The 22,072-nt window shown below is 34.7% G+C and overlaps 1 protein-coding gene across 1 annotated transcript; it reads right to left on the bottom strand.

Moving 5' to 3' along the window:
* Positions 1–263: 263 nt before the first annotated feature.
* LOC111402965 (protein timeless homolog) lies at positions 264–20,746 on the bottom strand. The gene is made up of 20 exons (XM_023031296.1): positions 20,470–20,746; positions 20,142–20,294; positions 19,878–20,037; positions 19,137–19,455; positions 17,673–17,810; positions 17,403–17,592; positions 17,159–17,289; positions 15,508–15,717; positions 11,686–11,852; positions 10,171–10,249; positions 6,000–6,536; positions 5,529–5,890; positions 5,184–5,297; positions 5,005–5,109; positions 4,438–4,680; positions 4,207–4,275; positions 3,648–3,869; positions 2,613–2,717; positions 1,666–1,734; positions 264–662 (listed from the first exon to the last, which is right to left on the bottom strand). The coding sequence occupies exons 1-20, from the start codon at positions 20,564–20,566 to the stop codon at positions 398–400; spliced, it is 3,735 nt and encodes a 1,244-aa protein (XP_022887064.1). The 5' UTR covers positions 20,567–20,746; the 3' UTR covers positions 264–397.
* Between the last annotated feature and the right edge of the window lie 1,326 nt (positions 20,747–22,072).

Genomic DNA, 22,072 nt, shown 5'->3' with positions numbered 1-22,072 from the left:
TGTGTGATTGTTGAACTATATCGTCTAAAGACATCACATTGCTATCAGAATCTTGGATTCGAAGTGTTACCATCACCCAATTATAAAAATTTTAATGCACGAGGCGTTTGATAACTCTTACCTATACATTTTATAGCATCTCTCTAGTGTAGGTAAAGGAAGAGAGCTGCATTAGCTTGCTAGTCAACATAAAAAATCATCAAGCTCACTATATTGCAATAACAATTTGCAATTCATGAAATCAAGTTTTACCTTTAAAAATGAAACAATAACAGACTTCCATTCATAAAAAGATGGTCCACAATTCAGTCCTCGTCCAAATATTTTCGTTCAATGTACAGAAACACAATATTTATACGAGACATTAAGCTAACAAGGTCTTAAGAGTGCTGACAGTCTATTCATCATCCTCAAAATCAATTACCATTCTTAGCCGCCTTCTTGAAGGAGCATTTTCCCTGGTAGTATTGGGATCTGCATCAGTATCTGCCAACACATCAAGGTGAGGATCCTGCAAAAGGTCATCTTTCTCAAAAGACATGGCATCTGATTGTTTTGAACTGTTTGTACGAATCAGGTGGGGTTCTGCATCACTGGAATGATTTGCAATAATAGTGTTGATTTCTTCAGTTTTCATCTGATTGGATTGAGCAAATTCATCCCTGGAGAAGAATAGTGTTAGCATCATTTGCAGAGGCATTTCCAATTACTGTCCGAAGACCAAATTTTTATGCAACATATTGTCAAGCATAAGAAATATCAGAACTCAACATGGCTAATAACTCCATCGCCATTCTATAGTCGGAAGAACAGTGATGGCAGAGGAATTGATTGAAAGGTTATGAAGAGTTGTGGTACAAGAACGTATGGTACTATGAATCAAATGAATAGGTTATGAAGAATTGTGGTACAAGAACCTATGGTGAAGTATGAATGAAATCTAGACTGACTTCGGCTTTGTTTTCCAAGCAATATTGTAATTTATCGACATTAAAAGGTAAAGGAGAAAACAATGTTGGCTTTCAAAATAATGCCCGCACATGATACAGGTCCCTCTTGCATGTTGGCTTTAAACTCAATCATAAAAACTATATACAGCTACAATTTGCCATAAGCAGAGGTGCAACTACAATGCACGTATAAGATGGTAAAAGCATACTGGACATCTTAAATAAAATCTGATGCAACAAGAACAAAAATGCAATATTCCGTGCACAATTGATAGATCAATGTGGAATTGTTTACAAGGTTTCGTAAAGAAAACTGAAAAAGAATATGTAAAATCGTGGAGAAAATACAAGAGCTTGTGCCTGTAAGCAGATGGCATATTCATTATTCCAAGAAGGGTGAAATTTAGGAGCAAAAATAATGATGGGAGTCTATTTTTGCCTAGTTCTCTCAATCAGCTATATTTATGGCAGCTTCCACTAGACTATATGTTGATCTAAAAAATGAAGCAATGGATGAGAATTTTGAAAATTCATTATCCTAGAATTCCAAAATCCACAGAGCACGAGTGACTGGAGTGTAATGCATAGAAGAACTAAAAGCCACATCCATAGTTGATGCTCCCGAATCCAATACATCTTTGACCTTTGTCATTAAAAGATTATAACTGCATTTCATATAACAAAGAGAACTTTCATGAGAGATATGGTAACTTACGTTTTTGATACTTCAGTATCTCTGCATGCAGAGTCATCATAACTCTTCGGTAATATTTTTCTTGTTTTTCTGCATTAAGATTGAAATATTATACAATAAACAAGCAAATAACTGAGCATTAGCAAAATGAACAGGGTTTAACAGCAATCCTCTGTTCACTTATTTAAATTTCTAGTACAGCAATGCATCCTCAAGTAAAGTTTGAATCAAAGGAAATCCCTTCAAAAGAAGCCAATACTGTGAAGCTAATAAATAACCTGTGCCGGATTCATATGAAGTAGAATTGTAAAGCTAATTTTGCATTCTATGTAAACTACGTAAAATTTTATTACTAAAAGTGTAAAACATGTGATTTCTAACAGAACATGATATAAACAAATTGAAGTTTACGATCGTAAGTAGCAGCATCAGTAAATGGAATACATCAGACTACCCTACATAAATCTTGTACGGCTAAAAGCTTTAGAAGATTTGTAGGTAAACAAGAACAGAACATAAATATAGTTTCTCGTATTTTTTTATTAGTAAATGGGGAACAGGAGGGCTAGCAATCTATAATTTTCTTCAATAACGAAGATTATTTCGATGTTCAAATATTTGATTTACAATTTTGAATATGCTGAAATAAGACAGAAGGCAATTGCCACTAAACATCTCAAGATCTGTCGTTCCCATTATGCTGTAGATACATGTAAGAATCAGTTTCGCATGTCAAATGCCTATAAACTAAAGCTCTGAATGTGTAAAGGGTTGGTTTAATTATATGGCACCCTACGTTAGTTCAAGATCATTAACATATGCACTACAGAACAATACACCTTAACAGTAAATAAATTTTCTAAAATACACCTAATTTGAACACCCTTTTGGGAATTTATAGATGCAAACACAACCAGAATGGTGTGAAAGATTCTAGAATCATTAAGAAGAGGCAGAAAGAGACATACACCAACATTGAGCTAAGTAATTCATCGTCAGGGATATTTTTTGATGAAATACTTGCAATCTTCTGGTTTTGCCTCTCATCATAATTAATTCCTTGATGTTTGCCCCTAAAAGCACAAAAATAAGATGAGGTTCCAAATCTTCTGATAACATATCTGGTTGGATATTATGTCTGATTCAACTATTTCATTTTTATTTTGATAAGTATAAAAGATAGTCAAAATTAATCCAGGATATAATATAAAAATTATTTGGTGCATTGTTGCTCAGTTCCTTGGAGGATTATTTGCAAACAGAACAAAAATTGTGCCTGGTAAAAAGGTATGGTGACCGATAATACTTATTGCCTTGAAGTTAGCATTGATGAACTGTGATAGTGTTATGCAATAGTTCAAAAACATCTAGTTCGCTTCTTTGAAAACAAAACTAGTTAAACTATCTCTACTTGTTAGTCATTTGACATTTGAAACTCCAACCAGTCATATAACATTGACAAGGAAAAAGAGAGATTAAATCGAAATGGTTCCGATAGCATAGAATACCTGATAGTGTATGGCAAGTTTTAAGGAAGTGGCAACGAGAAAAGTCAAGATATGTATTAGATATTAGATATTAAAATCATAGATTGACAACTAACTGAAAAGAAAGTAGCTGAGTAGTTAAAGAGTGGACTATCATCATAGCAATGATGGATTTTGAAATTGCAATATTAAAACCATTTACAAACAAGATGTACAAATAACTGGAAGAAGCACAAACTGAGCTGAACAAAAAAAAAAAAACAAGTTGCTGACAAAAATGTTGTAGATATTGTGGCTAAGAGGCTCTGTAATGGGTGATGCCCAAGAAAACAGCATAATGAAGGTTGATTGGGAAAATGTCAAGAGAACTAATATTCTTGTGAAGAAAAGATCAGATGACCATGTCCCAATTCCACCCTCAAGGCTTCAGAAATTGAGAAATGCACATAAGCAATTCAGTTTTCAGCCCACCAATTAAATCTTTACATGCAAAGACGTGTAATAATTTGAACCTACCTTCTTTTCAGTGATAATAATGTTTCATCATCAGAACTGCCTGCACCTTTTGAAGAAATGTAACCTTCCTCACTCAAATGTAAGTTGGCATTGGACCTTTTTCTCTTGGGTACAATTAGACCAAGCTGCTTGAGTTTGCGAGAAACCTTAGCGGCAGAGATTGTGCCTGTTGAGTCCAGTGCACTAGCAATCATGTAGCTGGACCTCTTTTGATCTTTGAACCTTCACGAATCAATGCAACATATATTTAGCGCCTGTTTGAGCCCCATTTTTGGCTAAGAATGCATTCTGGAATAGTAGATTGATAGAGAATGTGTGGTTAAAAAATAAGGGAAAGTTTTGAATTTACATGTGATATTATTTGATTGAAAAATGTATGGTTGAAAAGAAGAGAGAGAAAAATATATTTTGAAAATAATCAGAATCAAACAATGGCTTAGCTTTAACATTGACATGTTCAGTGAATTTCTTGAAAAAATGAGCCCAAAGTTTGCTGTATTCTAGTTGTTTAAGCATAAAAAATGAAAATGACAAATTATGACGACAATCAAGCACTTACTGCTCAAACAAATCTTTAATCTTCTGCTCCTGATCTTCACTAAATGCATGTACCCTTTTTCTAGAGTGCCTGAGAGGGAAGAGCATGGACAATAAATCAATAAGATAATGAAGACCATCCTTAATCATGTTCAACATTGAAATATTGAAGCCTATATTAAATGAAACAGACTGGAGAGAGAGAGAGAGAGAGAGAGAGAGAACAATTAAAAAGCCTGAAATAGTCACTTACAGAGGCTTTCTCAAAGATAAACCTTCTTCTAAAACAGTTAAACTAGGTTGAGTTGCATCCTTTTGAAGATCATTATCATTATCCCTAAGTTGATCAGAGGCATCGGAGCATTGCATCTTTCTCTTAGGCGGGACTTTAAATCCAAGCTGTTTAAGTGTTTTAGAAACTTGAATTTGTGACATTGCTCCATTTGGATCGAGCTCTCCAGCAATGAGATGACAACAGTGTTGACTATCCTTATATCTGGAATGGCCAGAGATCAGGTAATAAAAACAGTTTCAGATGCAATATTAAAGCACCATATAAGGTAGGTCTAAAGCTCAGAACAACAAGGTAAATGGAACTCAGCATTTCTCAAGTAGAATAATGTTTTAACGTGTTATGGTAGGGTCCTTACAATATAAAAAAATGCACAACTGAAGGTAAGATTAAGCACTACTTAACTTTAATTCTTTAGTTCTAATCAGTAGAATCAAATTCACTATGATGTAGACAATTATTTCTTCTAATATTCTAAAATGTTCATGAATGAATCATTTACCATAGTATGCATCATGATACACTTACTTCTCATAGAGATCCTTAATTTTCCCCTCTAGTTCATTATTTAGAACTAAGGGCTTTCGTCTTTTAGGCAGCCTTTCAGGTTCTTCTTCACCAGAGTTCTCCACCCTGAATTGAAGAAACAATGGAAAAGTTTCAACTTTGAATCTTATAGAAGTCAAAAAGCATAGTGGAGACCATACCCATCAAGATTTTGGCTTCCATCAATCCCTTTATCTACAATTGATTCAGTGCATTCCTCTCCTTCTCCCAAACTCGTGGCCTTCTGTAATTTGGCTTCATAAGGATCCTCATCCCTGCCATCATTCGTTGTGATGATAATCTCATACAAAAGGGAAATATTTTTTGTAAACTTTCAATGGCGTTCCAGTCAATGCTTATTCCAAGAAAGGCACACCAAAATCAACAATAAAACATCGTTAAGATGCTAGAACTCATTGTGGGCTTCCATTTAAACTTCAGATAGTAAAATTGTTTTCATGCTTAGGGGACTACACCAGCATTTAAAGTTAATAGAAGTATCTTACTCTTTGCTATTAGGGCTTGGAATCACAAAATCATCTTCGCCTAGAGCATCAGCTATGCTTCTGCGAACCCATCTTTGTCCTTCAAAGAAACCACTTTCACCATTTGAAGCAACATTTCTGCCCTTTCCATTTTCATTCCTCAAACCGCTAAGCTCATTTAGCATAGTTCCGCAGTTGATGTAATGGCATTCTTTTCGTGTCTTCCAAAACAGAACTTCTACGAAAAGAAAGGGATAGCTTTTCATTTTCCTTAGCATTCTCCTAATCAAAATTGTCAAGAAGGTAACAACATTCTCATATTCTTTGCTTGGCCTTGACTTCTGCTCGTCCAGGATATCGTAGAATATTGTCAGGAATGATAACTGTAAAGTTGTTCAGAAAATGTTAAACTAGTTTCTACTCTATCTTAGTCTTGTTTTACAAATTACTAGAGCTAAAATAATTACAATAATATCAGTTTCATCCATCTACCTGGTATAGCATTGGAGAAAGTTCCAAATCATCGCAGATCCTCCTAAGCATGCTTATAATATAATGATTTGTGCTGATGGAATTGCTTTTATAGAACTTCAGCAGCCAACACAGATTCCGAATGATGGTATTGTTTGCAAAAGCAGAAACAAAAGAAGACACCTTAAAATCAACTTCATCTATCAATGCTGGCTGCTCATCACCAGAAGAATCATCAGTTCCAAGATAAAGAGTGTCATTAGTATCATTCCTATTTGTTCCTTCCATCTGTGTGTCATTACTTCCAAGATTCAACGGCTTTGATCCAGATATTACAGGTTCAGCAACCTGAACGGGTTTTCTGGTATCTTCCTCACCATCACAATCATGGTTTATTAAATTTTCCCTCCTCTGCACATTTGCATCCATAGATTCTTCACAAGTAGAGCCACCAGCGTCATTCTGAGCAGTAGAATTATCTACACTTGGTTCACAAGCGTTATCATTCTTGCTGTTCATAGCTGTCTTCATTCTTCTCTTCCTTGACTTTTTGGAAACCTTTGCCATAGCAAGAATTCCAGTTATACATATTGAGAATGTAAAAACAGCTTTCGCGCTAGAGAACAATGTTTATCAAGTACAAAACACACAGATATATATATATATATAATGGTGATGAAGTAAACTTAGTCCTACACGCCACACACACACTAACTATATCTATATACGTAAACGTTTCAGTTGATAGCCTTTCGAAAAAGCCCTCTCTCTCTACTAAATACGGTTGTTTCAGGCCGAACAATAACAAGAGGCCCGGATCCAGCTGAAAAAGGGAATGGAATACTCTAAGATGCTTCATAGCCTTACCTTATTATTAGAGAAAGGGGAAAGGGCTTTTTCCATTTTGGTGTGCACGGGTTCTTCCCTAGAGCTTTCCCTCAGTTTGGGACTTTTAGCACCATATCCTAAAACATCGGGGATGTCTAAGACTCACTATGTGAAAGATAATCATGCTTACAGGACCCATAGAAAACAAGGTTACTAAGAAAATTTCTATAGTGAAATGCAAGTTAAGCCAAGCCACCTCGCTTAAAAGCTTGAGTTGTTGAGATGTGACAAATTAATTTATTTGAATTTGGTTATCAATAGCACAACATCCGATGCTATAAAAAAATTGAGAATTTTAACTTGAACTAACGGGCGGTCCAGAACTACAATAGTAAGCTCAAGCCCCAGGATTCTCAGAATAGCAGTGACTTCCACACTAAAAAAACTAACCAAGCTGCTCTTTAATTGTAAAGTACAATAAATTCTCATAGTAGAAAACAAATTGAGAAAAGCATTTATTAGAACATGTGATCGATATAACATTAATCACCAGGTCTTTCTCTCCCAATATGCTATAACGAATTTAGGAAAAGGAAATTAAGGTTAGGAGACAACCAAAATGAGTTCTACTATGTTACTACTGTCAGCACAGAAAATTGACTTTAAATTTCAAGTGATAAATCTACAAATACGAAATAGGAGAAGAAATAAAACTTCCTCAATAGGGTCATTTAGAACCCAATAGAGAAAATTTAATAATTATATTATTTTTTATCTTTCACACCATTATTTAAGAGTGCTTATAATATGTATATATAGGAATACTCTTAGACGATGTCCTTTCATGATGTTTATTCTGTGCATAATTAGTTTTCCTACCATAGATAAAAGTAATATTTATCCTATTACTTCATGACAACTACAGCAAATTTCTGGAAAATATCACAGGATTTAACAACAATAATAAATTTTTCTAGTAATTCCTTTAAGGAAATTTCAGTAAATTTTCCTTAACTATAAATCAGCACTGTAAGCCTAGAGCAAGATGTCAATGTAAAATCAAAGGACCCATTTTTGGTTTAATTTAAAGATAGCCTGGAAAGAGGGGAGTAAAAAATGAGGATCCGTATAGCCAATGTTCAATATAAGTATGGCTGCATGCAAGGGCGGAGCCAGGAACTTCGTCCAGTGCGGGCACAAATTTAGGTATTCGCTACAGTAAATTTTTTGAGCAAAAGTAGTATATGAAAGAAAAGAGGAGCACATGATTAATGCGGAAGGAATCTATAACAAATATTCACAAACGGGGTGAGTTATCCAGCATAGAAGACAATCTATAACATATACATATATAAATATGACACCCTACAAAAAAAGAATATCAAAAATAGAGTTCCAAAACAAATTTTGAGTCAAAAACCTCAAATAACCACCAGCAAAACCGTGAAATTTTATTATAATTTTTTTTAATTTTTTTTTATAGAATACCAATTCTAACCGGTCTAAAGACAATTTCACATCCTCTTTCACTTGAAGAACTTCTTTTCGAGTCTTGTCCCAATTGAAAATCGAAGATGCGAGAGATATCCTGAGAATGTCAAGCCCAAACTTATTAACCATTCTATAACATGTAGATTTTCAAATTAAAGCAATTAGTGGAAGGTGACTTTTTAACAGCTACTGCAATCAATTCTATTATTTCATTTCACTTGCTTTTAGATTAATACGATAATTAATGGAGATGCACAAACAAACACATTTTACACATTTATATGAACAAAGAGACATGTTTTGTGCATATATTTATGAAACAATAGCTGAACAACCTGAACTACAGAAATAGGATGAAAATAGGAACGATTTTAACTTTTAACATCAGCAGGCCTATGGGCTATGAATCCTATGATCATGGGTCTAATGTTAAGATAGCCCAATTTAACAAAAGGCCCACAATTTAACTTTTAACATCAGCAGGCCTATGGGCTATGAATCCAATGATCATGGGTCTAATGTTAAGATAGCCCAATTTAACAAAAGGCCCACAATTTATTTATTTTTTAAAATGGCCCAACATTAACTCATCTTCCCCATCAATTCATAACTGCTCCACTGCGACAGCTGCTTACAAGCTTTCTTCTTCCATTTTCGTCTTCTCTTCTCGGTCAGTTGGTCAGAAAAAGCTTACATTACAATTCAAAAAACAATTAGAAGTTAGCCCAAGAAAAAACTCTTCTACCCTTCTTCCACTTTCAGCTTTCCACTGTGTTCAACTCTTCACGTAATGCATGGACCTGCCGGAAATCCAAGTGTAGGTGTCTGCATCTACTACCTAAAATTTCAGTTCTTAAAATTCCAGTGCGGGCACTTGCCGGCACTGGTCCTTAGGTAGCTCCGCCCCTGGCTGCATGGGCTAAGGCTTTGTTGAATTGAGTTGAGCTTTTCCAAGCTGAACACCCTAATTTGACATTTGTGGTGAATTGTAATGTTTTTACTAAAAATTTTATACAATCTTCTTATTTGTGGTCAAATACCTTGGCAAAGAAAAATTCCCACCCAATACTATAATTTGCAAAGTCATACAGTGTAATACTCATATTAATCATGTAAAGTATAGCTCTCTAAAACATGTGTGATTGAATGAGAAATAATGAGACAGCACACTCTTTTTAAAAATGAGGGAGTATTAGCTTTAAACTTTAATTTCAGCATAACATCCCAAATATCATTTACTTTTCTCCAATTCTTTCACTTCTCAATTGGGCATTTTACATTGTATAGGTAATTTTGATTATCATATGGGAGTTAACATCATACAGAAGCCAAGCCTCTTCAGATCTGAATCTTGTTGAAGAAAGTTAACGAAATCATTAGTAGAATTAACAGATAAAATAAGAAAAAAATGGTATTATGATGTTGGAAAAAGATATTTTAGAGCCCAAACCTATAGGTTCAAGTCCAAAAAAAAGGGTGTGAGAACTGACCTGAATTACTTATAAATGTATTGACAGATATTTTCGAAACTAGAAGTTGAATCCAATAAACCAGTAGCCACTTGTAATATAGAGTGTGGCTATCTCAGAAAACTAAGAGGAGAAAGAGAAATTAAACAACACTGCATATACGGTACACAAACTGCTAAAGAAGGTTCAAGTCCAAAAAAAAGGGTGTGAGAACTGACCTGAATTACTTATAAATGTATTGACAGATATTTTCGAAACTAGAAGTTGAATCCAATAAACCAGTAGCCACTTGTAATATAGAGTGTGGCTATCTCAGAAAACTAAGAGGAGAAAGAGAAATTAAACAACACTGCATATACGGTACACAAACTGCTAAAGTAACATGAAAGTTAAATAAGGCATACCCTTAATGTGCCACGTGCTTGAAGGTTCTCCATCAGTCGTAGAACCACATGTATAGTTTCCACCAAGTTGGCAAGATCACTGGAAAGAAAAGAACCGCAACATTAGCCAGGCATCTTGAACATCAAAGAAAATGATTAGCCCGGTAAGATTACATTTTCTAAACTAACTTCAATTTGTGCCTACGTGTGTATCATACTTTGATAAAATGGGCAAATTCCATTAAAATATTTGATGCTCATTGCAGATCAATGCTACTGCAGTCATCCCAATCAGAAGTTCCTAGCAAAATCTGTATTTTTTTAATCAAAATCGAATCCATAATTTCTGCTATTATATCCTACATAAACCTTGTTGTTTAATGTCTGTACTGAAAATACGGAGAATTTAATCAACAATCAGAAATTCAAGTAAACAAAGATGGATGAGCACCACATAGGGAGAATTTATAGACTAAAATAACACATCAAGTCAAATGCATGCATGGGATAGATGGACATTACTTTTGCAACTTGCATCTCCATGGCTTAATTGCATAGGATAGTTGAGTTTAGATTCAAGTTGAATTCTATCATTTTATGAGGCTCAAACTTCTTTCACTTGTTCCTTACGAGTATTTGATTATGAAACGATAAAAGCTAGGTGGGTGATTCGCACATTGAGTGCAGGAACAAGAAAGGAAAATGAAATAGTAACAGCAATACCAAGAATTAGAGGTATGAGAGAGACTTGATAGCTTCATTAAAAATAATTAATAATTATAAATAATATATGAAGTGAAATAAAAATGTTGTCACAATAGTAAAGACTTATTTAATGCTTATGTCTAAAAAATAGCTGATAAATATTGATAATATACCATAAAACAAGGGTAGAAGTTGTCTTGACAAGAAAAGTAATTGCCATGTCAATGCAGAATAATGAGTCATCTCAATTTGATTTATCAGAAATACAAATTTATCTCTGAAGAAAATGAGCGACAGCAACATACAAGTACAGCTTATGGCTTCTTGTAAAGAGCCAAATGCTTCCATGGTCACCTTGGGTACATTAAACAATCTCTCTGCAAAAAGTCGGCTCAGCTTGGACTTGATATTATTCAGGTAGTCTTTAGGCACATTAATGACACAATTCACTTGAGTGAATTGGTAAAATCAATTCGTTTTCGACCTAGAACATGCATAAATTTGGCTAACAAAATTTACAAATTATTCTTCCATCAGCTCCAAGCATTCCAATTAGCCCTGGAGTGTGCGCCAGGACATCAGGTCTCTGAGTGATCCTATTTCTGACATATCATATCTAAATTTACTCACTAATACTTTAATCTGCATTTCTCACTAGGAAAACTATGATTTCCATGTCAATGGATGAAAACCAAGGAGTTGAGAGTAAGCAGGGTTGCAGTTAGGTTAATTTAAAAAAAAAAGAAAGAAAAGAAAAAGGAAAAAAAAAAGAAAAAAGAAAAAGACCACCTATATAAACAAATTTTTTTATAGTTTATAAAAGAATGAAACCTTTTGGACTGTTTATGAGTATCAAATGATTTGATCAGGTTCAAAAGAAATTGAGTCATCCCTTCTTCGGTTTGATCATAGAATAACTTGTATAGAAGGATGCGAGCTATCTGAAGCTCCTGAGCGTCTTCTGGGGACTGCTTGAGCACCAAATCCAACATACGTATCTGCAGATAACATGATTTGTCTCTGTTAAAGTGGTGCAACAATATAAACAACCTTAGCTGTAGGCAATGAACAAGACAACCAAGATAGCAATTTTCTAAAGGAATTTTAATATTGTATGAGCATGTGTTTTCTATCAAATAACAGTAATTAAAACTAGAAGTTTGGAAACTAGGGTTGTAGAATAATATGCATGAGAAGTGATCATCACGCTTTACAGAATAATAAACTAGCTCAATGAACAAAAAGAACAGTAATAAGTTAACCAAGAACCAAAAGATAACACAGAAATAGAAGAGAAAAGATTCATACCCTAGATAATAAATATTTCCAACACAAACCCAAAAAGAAGGAAAACTGAAAAGGAGGAAGACTTGTGTGATTGTGCTGTGTTTTATGTCGACCTATAGGGACCTCCATTCATAAGTGATGCAATTCTAGTTGAGCAAGATAGAAGAGGGGAGACTAAAATTGGCTTCGCGTGGGATAATTGCTAAGAATCTAGTTGCTTTAGATATTCTAGTAGACCTAGCAAGCAAAGAAGGATCCAGCACAATTAGTTTGTTGTTGTATCTGCAGTTACTAGCTAGTCAAATCAAGTAATGGAAGTATCTGTGGGATCCAGAGGGGGGGGGGGGATATCAACCAAATGAAAGTTCTATATAGAATGAGAAAGATAGCAGCAGAAATGCATATAGAGAAAGGAAACAGGGCAGATGTATGGAAGAGGACCAAAGGCATAAACCCATGGCCAGAAGGATGAAATCAACAGAAGAGTGAAATACAGAAACAGTGAAGCTTATGCTATAATAAGGATACTAAAATGACCTGGAGATGAAGGTGGTACCAGTAAACCTAAGGCAATCGGATGTAATGGAGCATAACAAAACAAATCTGCTAATATGATAAAAGCAACCACACTTTGTTCTGATACATATCCTAGAATATGATAAAAGCAACTACACTGTGTGTCTGTCTGAATGTCTATGAAATGTGACATGATAGAAAACGTTATTAATTTGAATGCTGCCAGCCCACATTCAGCTCACATCAATAAAGAAAGAAAGAGGGAAAAAAAATTGCATCTATGCAGGTATTATCTGAAATTGATGAGCGTGTTAACGCTTTGGTTCAGGAAAGGAAAACCAAATGTTACATTAACAAGTGCATGTTATATTTTCTCCAATGAACTCTTAAACAAACAGGTAAGACAATAGTGGAAAATATCTCACCAAATTTTTCATAAGCAATCCCGCAGCTGAAAGAAATTTATAGTCATTTGTCACCTTCAAACCATCAAATGCATAACGCCATTTTGAAATGACTAGTTGGAACATTGACTCGTTAAGCGTTTCAGCAATTGGTCCACACATATTGCCTTTGAACAAAGTGCTCCCATCACAAGATGTTACCGATGCTTCATTGTCAACATCAATGCTAGGCTGTTAAAAGTGTGGGCCAAAAGATATCAAACTTGACAATAGAGAGTGGCTTTGAAAATTGGAGAAACAACTGATAAGAAGAGGCATGCTCACTCAAATTACATTAAAAACACCATAATAATAATTTCTTCTTTCCTGAGCACCCCAAACTCACCCCGGCCTAGAAAAAGAAAGAAAGAAAACTTATGCAAATTTAAGCTCTTAGAAGAAGACTAACGACCTTGTTTCAAATTCAAGATCTTCATGCATATTGTGTCAGAAAATAAACAAAGCTAGATAGCCAGCAGCCTAATATCATCATCATCTTCTATCGTGCATGTGACCAAGAAGAGAATAGATCATAAATGAAGCTCAAGTTTTCAAAGTATTTCTCATTTACTGAACAATAACTGCTGTAGGGTTTTCCTGATGCAATTTACTACATCTTGAAATCTGTCTGGTCGACCTCAGCTGTAATTATAAGAAATTCTCCTTTGAATGAGTACAGGTGTGCTTATAAGAATTTCTTGTACCTTCTTACACCAGTCTCAGACCCTCCAAATAATCACATCAACAAGAAACTTCTATTTACATATCAACTGAACAATAGACATGCGGAGTCCCAATAACAAGGCCTATTGATAATATTTGTTGCATCTCCAAAGGCTCTCCTAGCCTCCCTAAGTTTTTGTTGATAAACCCCAGTGAGGCACGAGTATATATAAAATCTAAACTACCAGGAAAACTTCAAGTAAAAACTGTGTGTATCCATGGTCCCCCAAAATATAGAAATCTGTAGACTGCCCAACAAATCCAGAGTGACAAAAAGAACACCTCAATCTCCTTTGCGCTTGATAGTCATTTCCCTTATGCATTAATTATTTTCCTTAAGTTGATGTCTCGTTGACACACTCCTTTGAATAAGCTTCATAAAAGAGCTCTCATCTCAATTTTTTCCTAGATACGTCGTCCCACCAAAAAAAGCATTTTGAGAACTAATAACCAGCTCAAAAAAAAAAACCAAAAAAGTAAGATTTATAGCATTTTTTAAATCTTTTGAGGTTAACCAGATTTGGTGGTACTCTTTATTTGATCAAACATGGTGATGCACAAGTATAGATCTGACTGTGCAAATCATCAATTCTAGACATATCAGTGTTTATTCTTTCTTTTGAAAAGGCTATTTTTTGTTTCCTACGAATCAACACACGCTTTACAGAATAATAAACTAGCTCAATGAACAAAAAGAACAGTAATAAGTTAACCAAGAACCAAAAGATAACACAGAAATAGAAGAGAAAAGATTCATACCCTAGATAATAAATATTTCCAACACAAACCCAAAAAGAAGGAAAACTGAAAAGGAGGAAGACTTGTGTGATTGTGCTGTGTTTTATGTCGACCTATAGGGACCTCCATTCATAAGTGATGCAATTCTAGTTGAGCAAGATAGAAGAGGGAGGGGGAGACTAAAATTGGCTTCGCGTGGGATAATTGCTAAGAATCTAGTTGCTTTAGATATTCTAGTAGACCTAGCAAGCAAAGAAGGATCCAGCACAATTAGTTTGTTGTTGTATCTGCAGTTACTAGCTAGTCAAATCAAGTAATGGAAGTATCTGTGGGATCCAGAGGGGGGGGGGGGATATCAACCAAATGAAAGTTCTATATAGAATGAGAAAGATAGCAGCAGAAATGCATATAGAGAAAGGAAACAGGGCAGATGTATGGAAGAGGACCAAAGGCATAAACCCATGGCCAGAAGGATGAAATCAACAGAAGAGTGAAATACAGAAACAGTGAAGCTTATGCTATAATAAGGATACTAAAATGACCTGGAGATGAAGGTGGTACCAGTAAACCTAAGGCAATCGGATGTAATGGAGCATAACAAAACAAATCTGCTAATATGATAAAAGCAACCACACTTTGTTCTGATACATATCCTAGAATATGATAAAAGCAACTACACTGTGTGTCTGTCTGAATGTCTATGAAATGTGACATGATAGAAAACGTTATTAATTTGAATGCTGCCAGCCCACATTCAGCTCACATCAATAAAGAAAGAAAGAGGGAAAAAAAATTGCATCTATGCAGGTATTATCTGAAATTGATGAGCGTGTTAACGCTTTGGTTCAGGAAAGGAAAACCAAATGTTACATTAACAAGTGCATGTTATATTTTCTCCAATGAACTCTTAAACAAACAGGTAAGACAATAGTGGAAAATATCTCACCAAATTTTTCATAAGCAATCCCGCAGCTGAAAGAAATTTATAGTCATTTGTCACCTTCAAACCATCAAATGCATAACGCCATTTTGAAATGACTAGTTGGAACATTGACTCGTTAAGCGTTTCAGCAATTGGTCCACACATATTGCCTTTGAACAAAGTGCTCCCATCACAAGATGTTACCGATGCTTCATTGTCAACATCAATGCTAGGCTGTTAAAAGTGTGGGCCAAAAGATATCAAACTTGACAATAGAGAGTGGCTTTGAAAATTGGAGAAACAACTGATAAGAAGAGGCATGCTCACTCAAATTACATTAAAAACACCATAATAATAATTTCTTCTTTCCTGAGCACCCCAAACTCACCCCGGCCTAGAAAAAGAAAGAAAGAAAACTTATGCAAATTTAAGCTCTTAGAAGAAGACTAACGACCTTGTTTCAAATTCAAGATCTTCATGCATATTGTGTCAGAAAATAAACAAAGCTAGATAGCCAGCAGCCTAATATCATCATCATCTTCTATCGTGCATGTGACCAAGAAGAGAATAGATCATAAATGAAGCTCAAGTTTTCAAAGTATTTCTCATTTACTGAACAATAACTGCTGTAGGGTTTTCCTGATGCAATTTACTACATCTTGAAATCTGTCTGGTCGACCTCAGCTGTAATTATAAGAAATTCTCCTTTGAATGAGTACAGGTGTGCTTATAAGAATTTCTTGTACCTTCTTACACCAGTCTCAGACCCTCCAAATAATCACATCAACAAGAAACTTCTATTTACATATCAACTGAACAATAGACATGCGGAGTCCCAATAACAAGGCCTATTGATAATATTTGTTGCATCTCCAAAGGCTCTCCTAGCCTCCCTAAGTTTTTGTTGATAAACCCCAGTGAGGCACGAGTATATATAAAATCTAAACTACCAGGAAAACTTCAAGTAAAAACTGTGTGTATCCATGGTCCCCCAAAATATAGAAATCTGTAGACTGCCCAACAAATCCAGAGTGACAAAAAGAACACCTCAATCTCCTTTGCGCTTGATAGTCATTTCCCTTATGCATTAATTATTTTCCTTAAGTTGATGTCTCGTTGACACACTCCTTTGAATAAGCTTCATAAAAGAGCTCTCATCTCAATTTTTTCCTAGATACGTCGTCCCACCAAAAAAAGCATTTTGAGAACTAATAACCAGCTCAAAAAAAAAACCAAAAAAGTAAGATTTATAGCATTTTTTAAATCTTTTGAGGTTAACCAGATTTGGTGGTACTCTTTATTTGATCAAACATGGTGATGCACAAGTATAGATCTGACTGTGCAAATCATCAATTCTAGACATATCAGTGTTTATTCTTTCCTTTGAAAAGGCTATTTTTTGTTTCCTACGAATCAACACATGGAGGCAGGAATATAAATGTTCTTGGAAGAAAAATAGCAGGATCAAGTCTACCTGATAAATAGTTGCAATGGCAGCACAAGTTTAAATAAATAATTGAATTTGTAAAAGGGAATATGTTCCCCTTGGCAGTATACTCCTCACTTATTACAGTCATTTTATGCCACAAGGCATGGTAGTTGACCAGTACAAAATGAATGTATGTAATACACCGAAAAGAAAAAGGGATTTAAGTTCCATAAAATAGTTTATTACCATCAAACTTAAGAACTTGTGATATTGAAAAGAGGTGACAAATCGAGCAACTTGAAAGAAAATGACAACATCGCCATTTTCAATTTCTTGATGATCTTTATCAATATCCTCGCGCACTGAGTGCATCAAAACTGATGAAAATTGAATGTTCAATTAGATCATACACCAGCAGCATTATACGAAATTGAAGAGAGAAAATACATATTAAGCTTCATCAAAATAAGAAAATATAAATAATTTTTACCATTGTATCCCCCTGTTAAAAACTGGCTAATTAAATCATAAAGCAATTTTAGAATTTCAATGTTTGTTGCCGGTAGTTCTTCATGGTCCCACATTGTTCTTTTTGATGGACCTCTGGGATTTTTGTTAGCTTTGAGCAAAGCATCAGCAGAAGAACAGGGATTTCCTTTGAATGGTGCTTTAGAACCATCCTGTTTATATATGAGAACAAAGAAGTTACTAAAGCCAGATACCAATTGCTGGTGCAACTGAGACATTAATAAGCTCGTACCAAGGTGAGTCGGGTAAATGTTCCACTAAACTGTGAGTAACAATTTAGATTGCATAATCTGGTGAGCTTTCTTTTTTCTCGTTCCTCTTCCATAATATAACGGAGGCTATCAACAGAAGTTTTAGCACCTCCATCCACCTAATAAAAAAAATTCATTATTCGTACAGCTAAATGACAATGCTGTTACAAAAACAGCACGCGAAATTCTATTGGAGCTTGTGGAGGGGGGACAGAGAGATCATAAAAGGAGCATGCTATTTACAGCAGTACTCCCTAAATTATTAAAAAAAAAAAAAAAAAAAAAAAAAAAAAAAAAAAAAAAAAAAAAAAAAAAAAAAACAGATAACAAGCAGGCATATCTGGAAATTTATTGGTGAGTAGAACTCACTGGTTGGAACCAAAAACATTACTCCATTAAACTTACTGCAATATAAGAAAGTGGAGATGGTCTCTGGATGAGTAAAACTACTCTTTCTTGAAATCATAGACAGGTTTCTCCGACCCCATTGTTTTAGCAGTTCCCAAAGTCAAGGTAAGGTAAGAAGAATTTGATGTAATAATTTATTAGATACAACACATCATCAAATTCTCAAAAATGCAGGAGGGAAGGCAGCACAGAAGTAATTTTTTTTAGCACTGTGGGAGTAACACGAGTGTTTGGGCATCTCGGTATCTGTGGCAAATTTATTACGGAAGCAATAGGGACATTTGACTCTAATTAATCCTCTTATATTCGGCACTTAGAAAATAAAGTTAAAACACTCATATTGCCCCCCACAAGATACCCATAAGCTTTATCCTAGCTGAGATGAGATCCTGAATATACTGCTAACTTAGAAGTACACAACTTGATTGGCACTTAGATTGCTTATTGCAGTAACTACTAACTAGGGAAACATAGCTGTGTCATACAGGAAGATGATTTTGAGACAGATGCAAATAAACCCAAACAATAGAAAGATTAAAAAGAAAAATATGATCAATAACTAACAACTTTATCTAATTATTTTCACTTTCAAAAGCAACGCCAATTTTATTAAGAATAATTTGTTATGGGATAAAATCACACATCGAATAAAGATGAAAATATAGACCAATTTGTAAAGGGTTTGGGCTACTCTTTTTAATAAGGTTGACGTTTTCAAATGGAACCTTAAGTTTTAACATGGTATCAGAGCCCATCAAGTTTCAACGAATAATTCAATCCGACTAAAACTCAAAAATGAATATACGGATTTCAAAATTGATCTGCTCAAATGAGCCATCATCTTGTGAGGACATGTTATGGGATAAAATCCCACATCAAATAAAGATAAAAATATGGACCAATTTATAAAGGGTTTGGGCTACTCTTTTTAACAAGGCTGACCTTTTAAAATGGAACTCCAAGTCTTAACATAATTACTGTCCATGTGTCAAAAGGAGGTGGTGGGACATAGCTCGAAGCAATAACAGTAGACAAACCTTTGAGTCCTTTAAATACGCCTGAGCAATTAACTCTGGCTCTTGGCCCTTAAATATGTAAAAGAAAGTCTCCAATAAAAGCAGATTATCTTGACGGAGATAGCCACGAGGACCCCCAGCATGCTGCGATAAAACTAAGATCAAGTCCATCACATTCTCCTGGAACAACAGTTTCAGAAACCTATCTCGAAGGGATAAGAATTGAGAAGCAGATCCCCCTAATTTCTGCTGAGTAGATATATCTTGAATCGCTAGTGTGTTTCGGAAAAAAGTAAGCACCAATTGAACCAATTTCCAATCATCTTCTGTGAACGATTCACTGGTTAACATGGACTTGGTTATAAGATCAGATATATAAACCATTCGCATATATTAGAGGCATGCAAAATCAAAATGAACCAAATCAAAATCAACTGACAAAAGAGATCTTGAATTATTAGGTAAACAAAGAGACCACTACAACTTGAAAGCAAATGAATCTAATTCCATCTTTATTTTATCCTTCCCATGCCTGAAGTTGAATTCAATAAATAAAGGACCTAGAACCAGATTGAAATGTGAGAAAATGTATGTACAAAGATGGGTTTCTGCCAATGAAATACCGACTCAAAGAGTCTAGTGCTGCCAAATTGATAAGTATTACAAATTGAAAGAGAAAGTGATAACTAGACCTTTTGGTCTTCTAGCTGTGTGACATGGGTTCTAAAATCAAACAAATACTCATCTGAAATGTCCGCTTACTTCTCCAGGTTTTCTAGAGGAGTTTCCAAGAGAGCAACTATCACTGGGACAGCATTACTGAGTGTAACAGCAGCCTTCAATCCCCACAGATACTCTATCTGCTGCGGTATATCATTCGATGCAGGCTCAATGGGCATAGTTAAAAACACCAAAGTTTTCACTGCATTATTGAAAATGAGAAATTAATAAAGTATTTAATTAAATATATTACATTTCCAATATGCACGGTGTACGAAATTTAAGACAGCGGGTGAGTTTAATTGCCTGCATTTAGCACCAAATTACTATCCTCTTGGCAATGTTCAATGATGGGTATCAAATCTTTCCCAGCGACGTTCCATTTGCAAACTTGCTTAAATACCTCACGCTTTTCTGGATCATCTCGCCTCATAAACCTTAACAAGTCCTTCAAATTATCTGCAGAGAAGTTCAAAAACGCAAATTAATAAACACCTCTATTGTCAACTGAACAATAAACAACGTCTAATAAATACACAAAAAATTCATTTCTAAGTTATCTTTAAATAAAAAGGGAACATAAAATTGTAATCTTTTTTTTTTTTTTTCTCTTTTCTTCGAAATTTAACAGTACCCAAGCAGTATTCCCCCTTCGAGTAGCCAATGGGATTGCCGTTGTCATCCTCTTCGATGGTTCCTAGGCCACTGCAAATGCTCGATAGTCCTTCCATACGCAAAACCCTAGATTGATTTGAGATTTGAAAAGGAATTCGTTTCTGGTCTTTTGATATCGGTGGCTTGCAAGAGAAGTATGAATTGTTTGAAAATTAGATAACTGCGTGAAAGAGGATATTTGGATCTAGAATATGGTTAGGGTTCTTATGGCGGGAGATGGAACCTAAATTTTGCCGCGCTTTCCTGAAATATTTTGGACTTTTTTTGGGAAATTTGTATATGGGGTCCAAAAAATTCACATCGTTAGCACTTGGGTCTCCGTCTTAATTGTTTTGGATGGTTTCCATCCAAAATTTTGTCTAAATAAGAATAGACCAACAAAAAGTAATTTATTTTAAGTGTTACGTGTTTACTTATAAAAAAAATAAAAATAAGCTTAACAAATCTGGTGAGGTGAATTGTTGTTGTTTTAGAGTTCGAATAGAATTAATTAATGTAATAAGAAAATTAGTGAACCAACCTCCAAATCAATTTGGTTAGTGCCATTAGACCAATTTATGAGAGATTCAATCAAAACTTACTCGAGAATCGAACATATAGATGACCTATTTAATTGGGCCAACTCTCAGTGCAATGTTTCTAATTGATATTCAAAGTCGGGCTCGAATAATTATAAATTCGGTTTATACTTTATGCCAAAAATAAAAAATCAATTTAAATTATTTAAAGATTTTAAGCAGTGTGTGTTTGATTCATGTTGTATTAGTTTATAGCATAAATTTATACCATACATTAGGCAAATTATTCAAGCTTGCATGTAATCGGGACAACTGATTTAATGTTGATCGAATCATTGATCTGATGACTCTATAGTCACGTTAAATTTGAATTTATTGATTGATAAATAATCTAATTAAAGAAAAATAAGAATTTGTCCATTATTTCTTATTTTTTAATAATTGGCACAAACTGTACATATCATTTGTCTATTTTACAAAAAATTTCCCATCGATACAATTTTGACATTTAGATCCTCAGATCGATCAAAACTTGCACGAATCAACTTGCCATCTAATTTTACCAATGTCTTCCACTAAAAATATGATCATACTCTCCATAACACATAATTTATCGGGATAAAAGCCTAAGTTCACTTAACCATTATAATTTCACTTAACCATTATAATTTCACTTTACAAAGCAATATATGAAGGGGAAAAAAATAAAATAAAAAACCATCCCCCAATCACCCCCACTTTCCCACTCAACTAGCACTATAATGCGCGTTGTCATTGTCATCACTTTTGCCCTTCACCCCCAGCCCCACTTCCACAACCTACCGTCGATTGGCTCATTATTTAGGAAAATGTTACTGTACCTAATGTTGTGAATATCGTTATGGACACCCTAATGTATGTGTAGCATTACTCCATTATTTATGTATGTCTTGCCATCCCTTAAAATTAATACTTTCCCCACAGTCGTTCTTCATAGCCCTTTAGGACTATGCCCCAAAAACAAGTCGTGCACCTGCTTTGTCATTAATGGCTTCACAATCCAAA

This window comes from Olea europaea, chromosome 11 (assembly GCF_002742605.1).
Source record: "Olea europaea var. sylvestris chromosome 11, O_europaea_v1, whole genome shotgun sequence".
Taxonomy (NCBI): Eukaryota; Viridiplantae; Streptophyta; class Magnoliopsida; order Lamiales; family Oleaceae; genus Olea; species Olea europaea.
The sequence above is the reverse complement of the archived record's forward strand: the minus strand, read 5'-3'. Positions and strand labels throughout refer to the sequence as shown.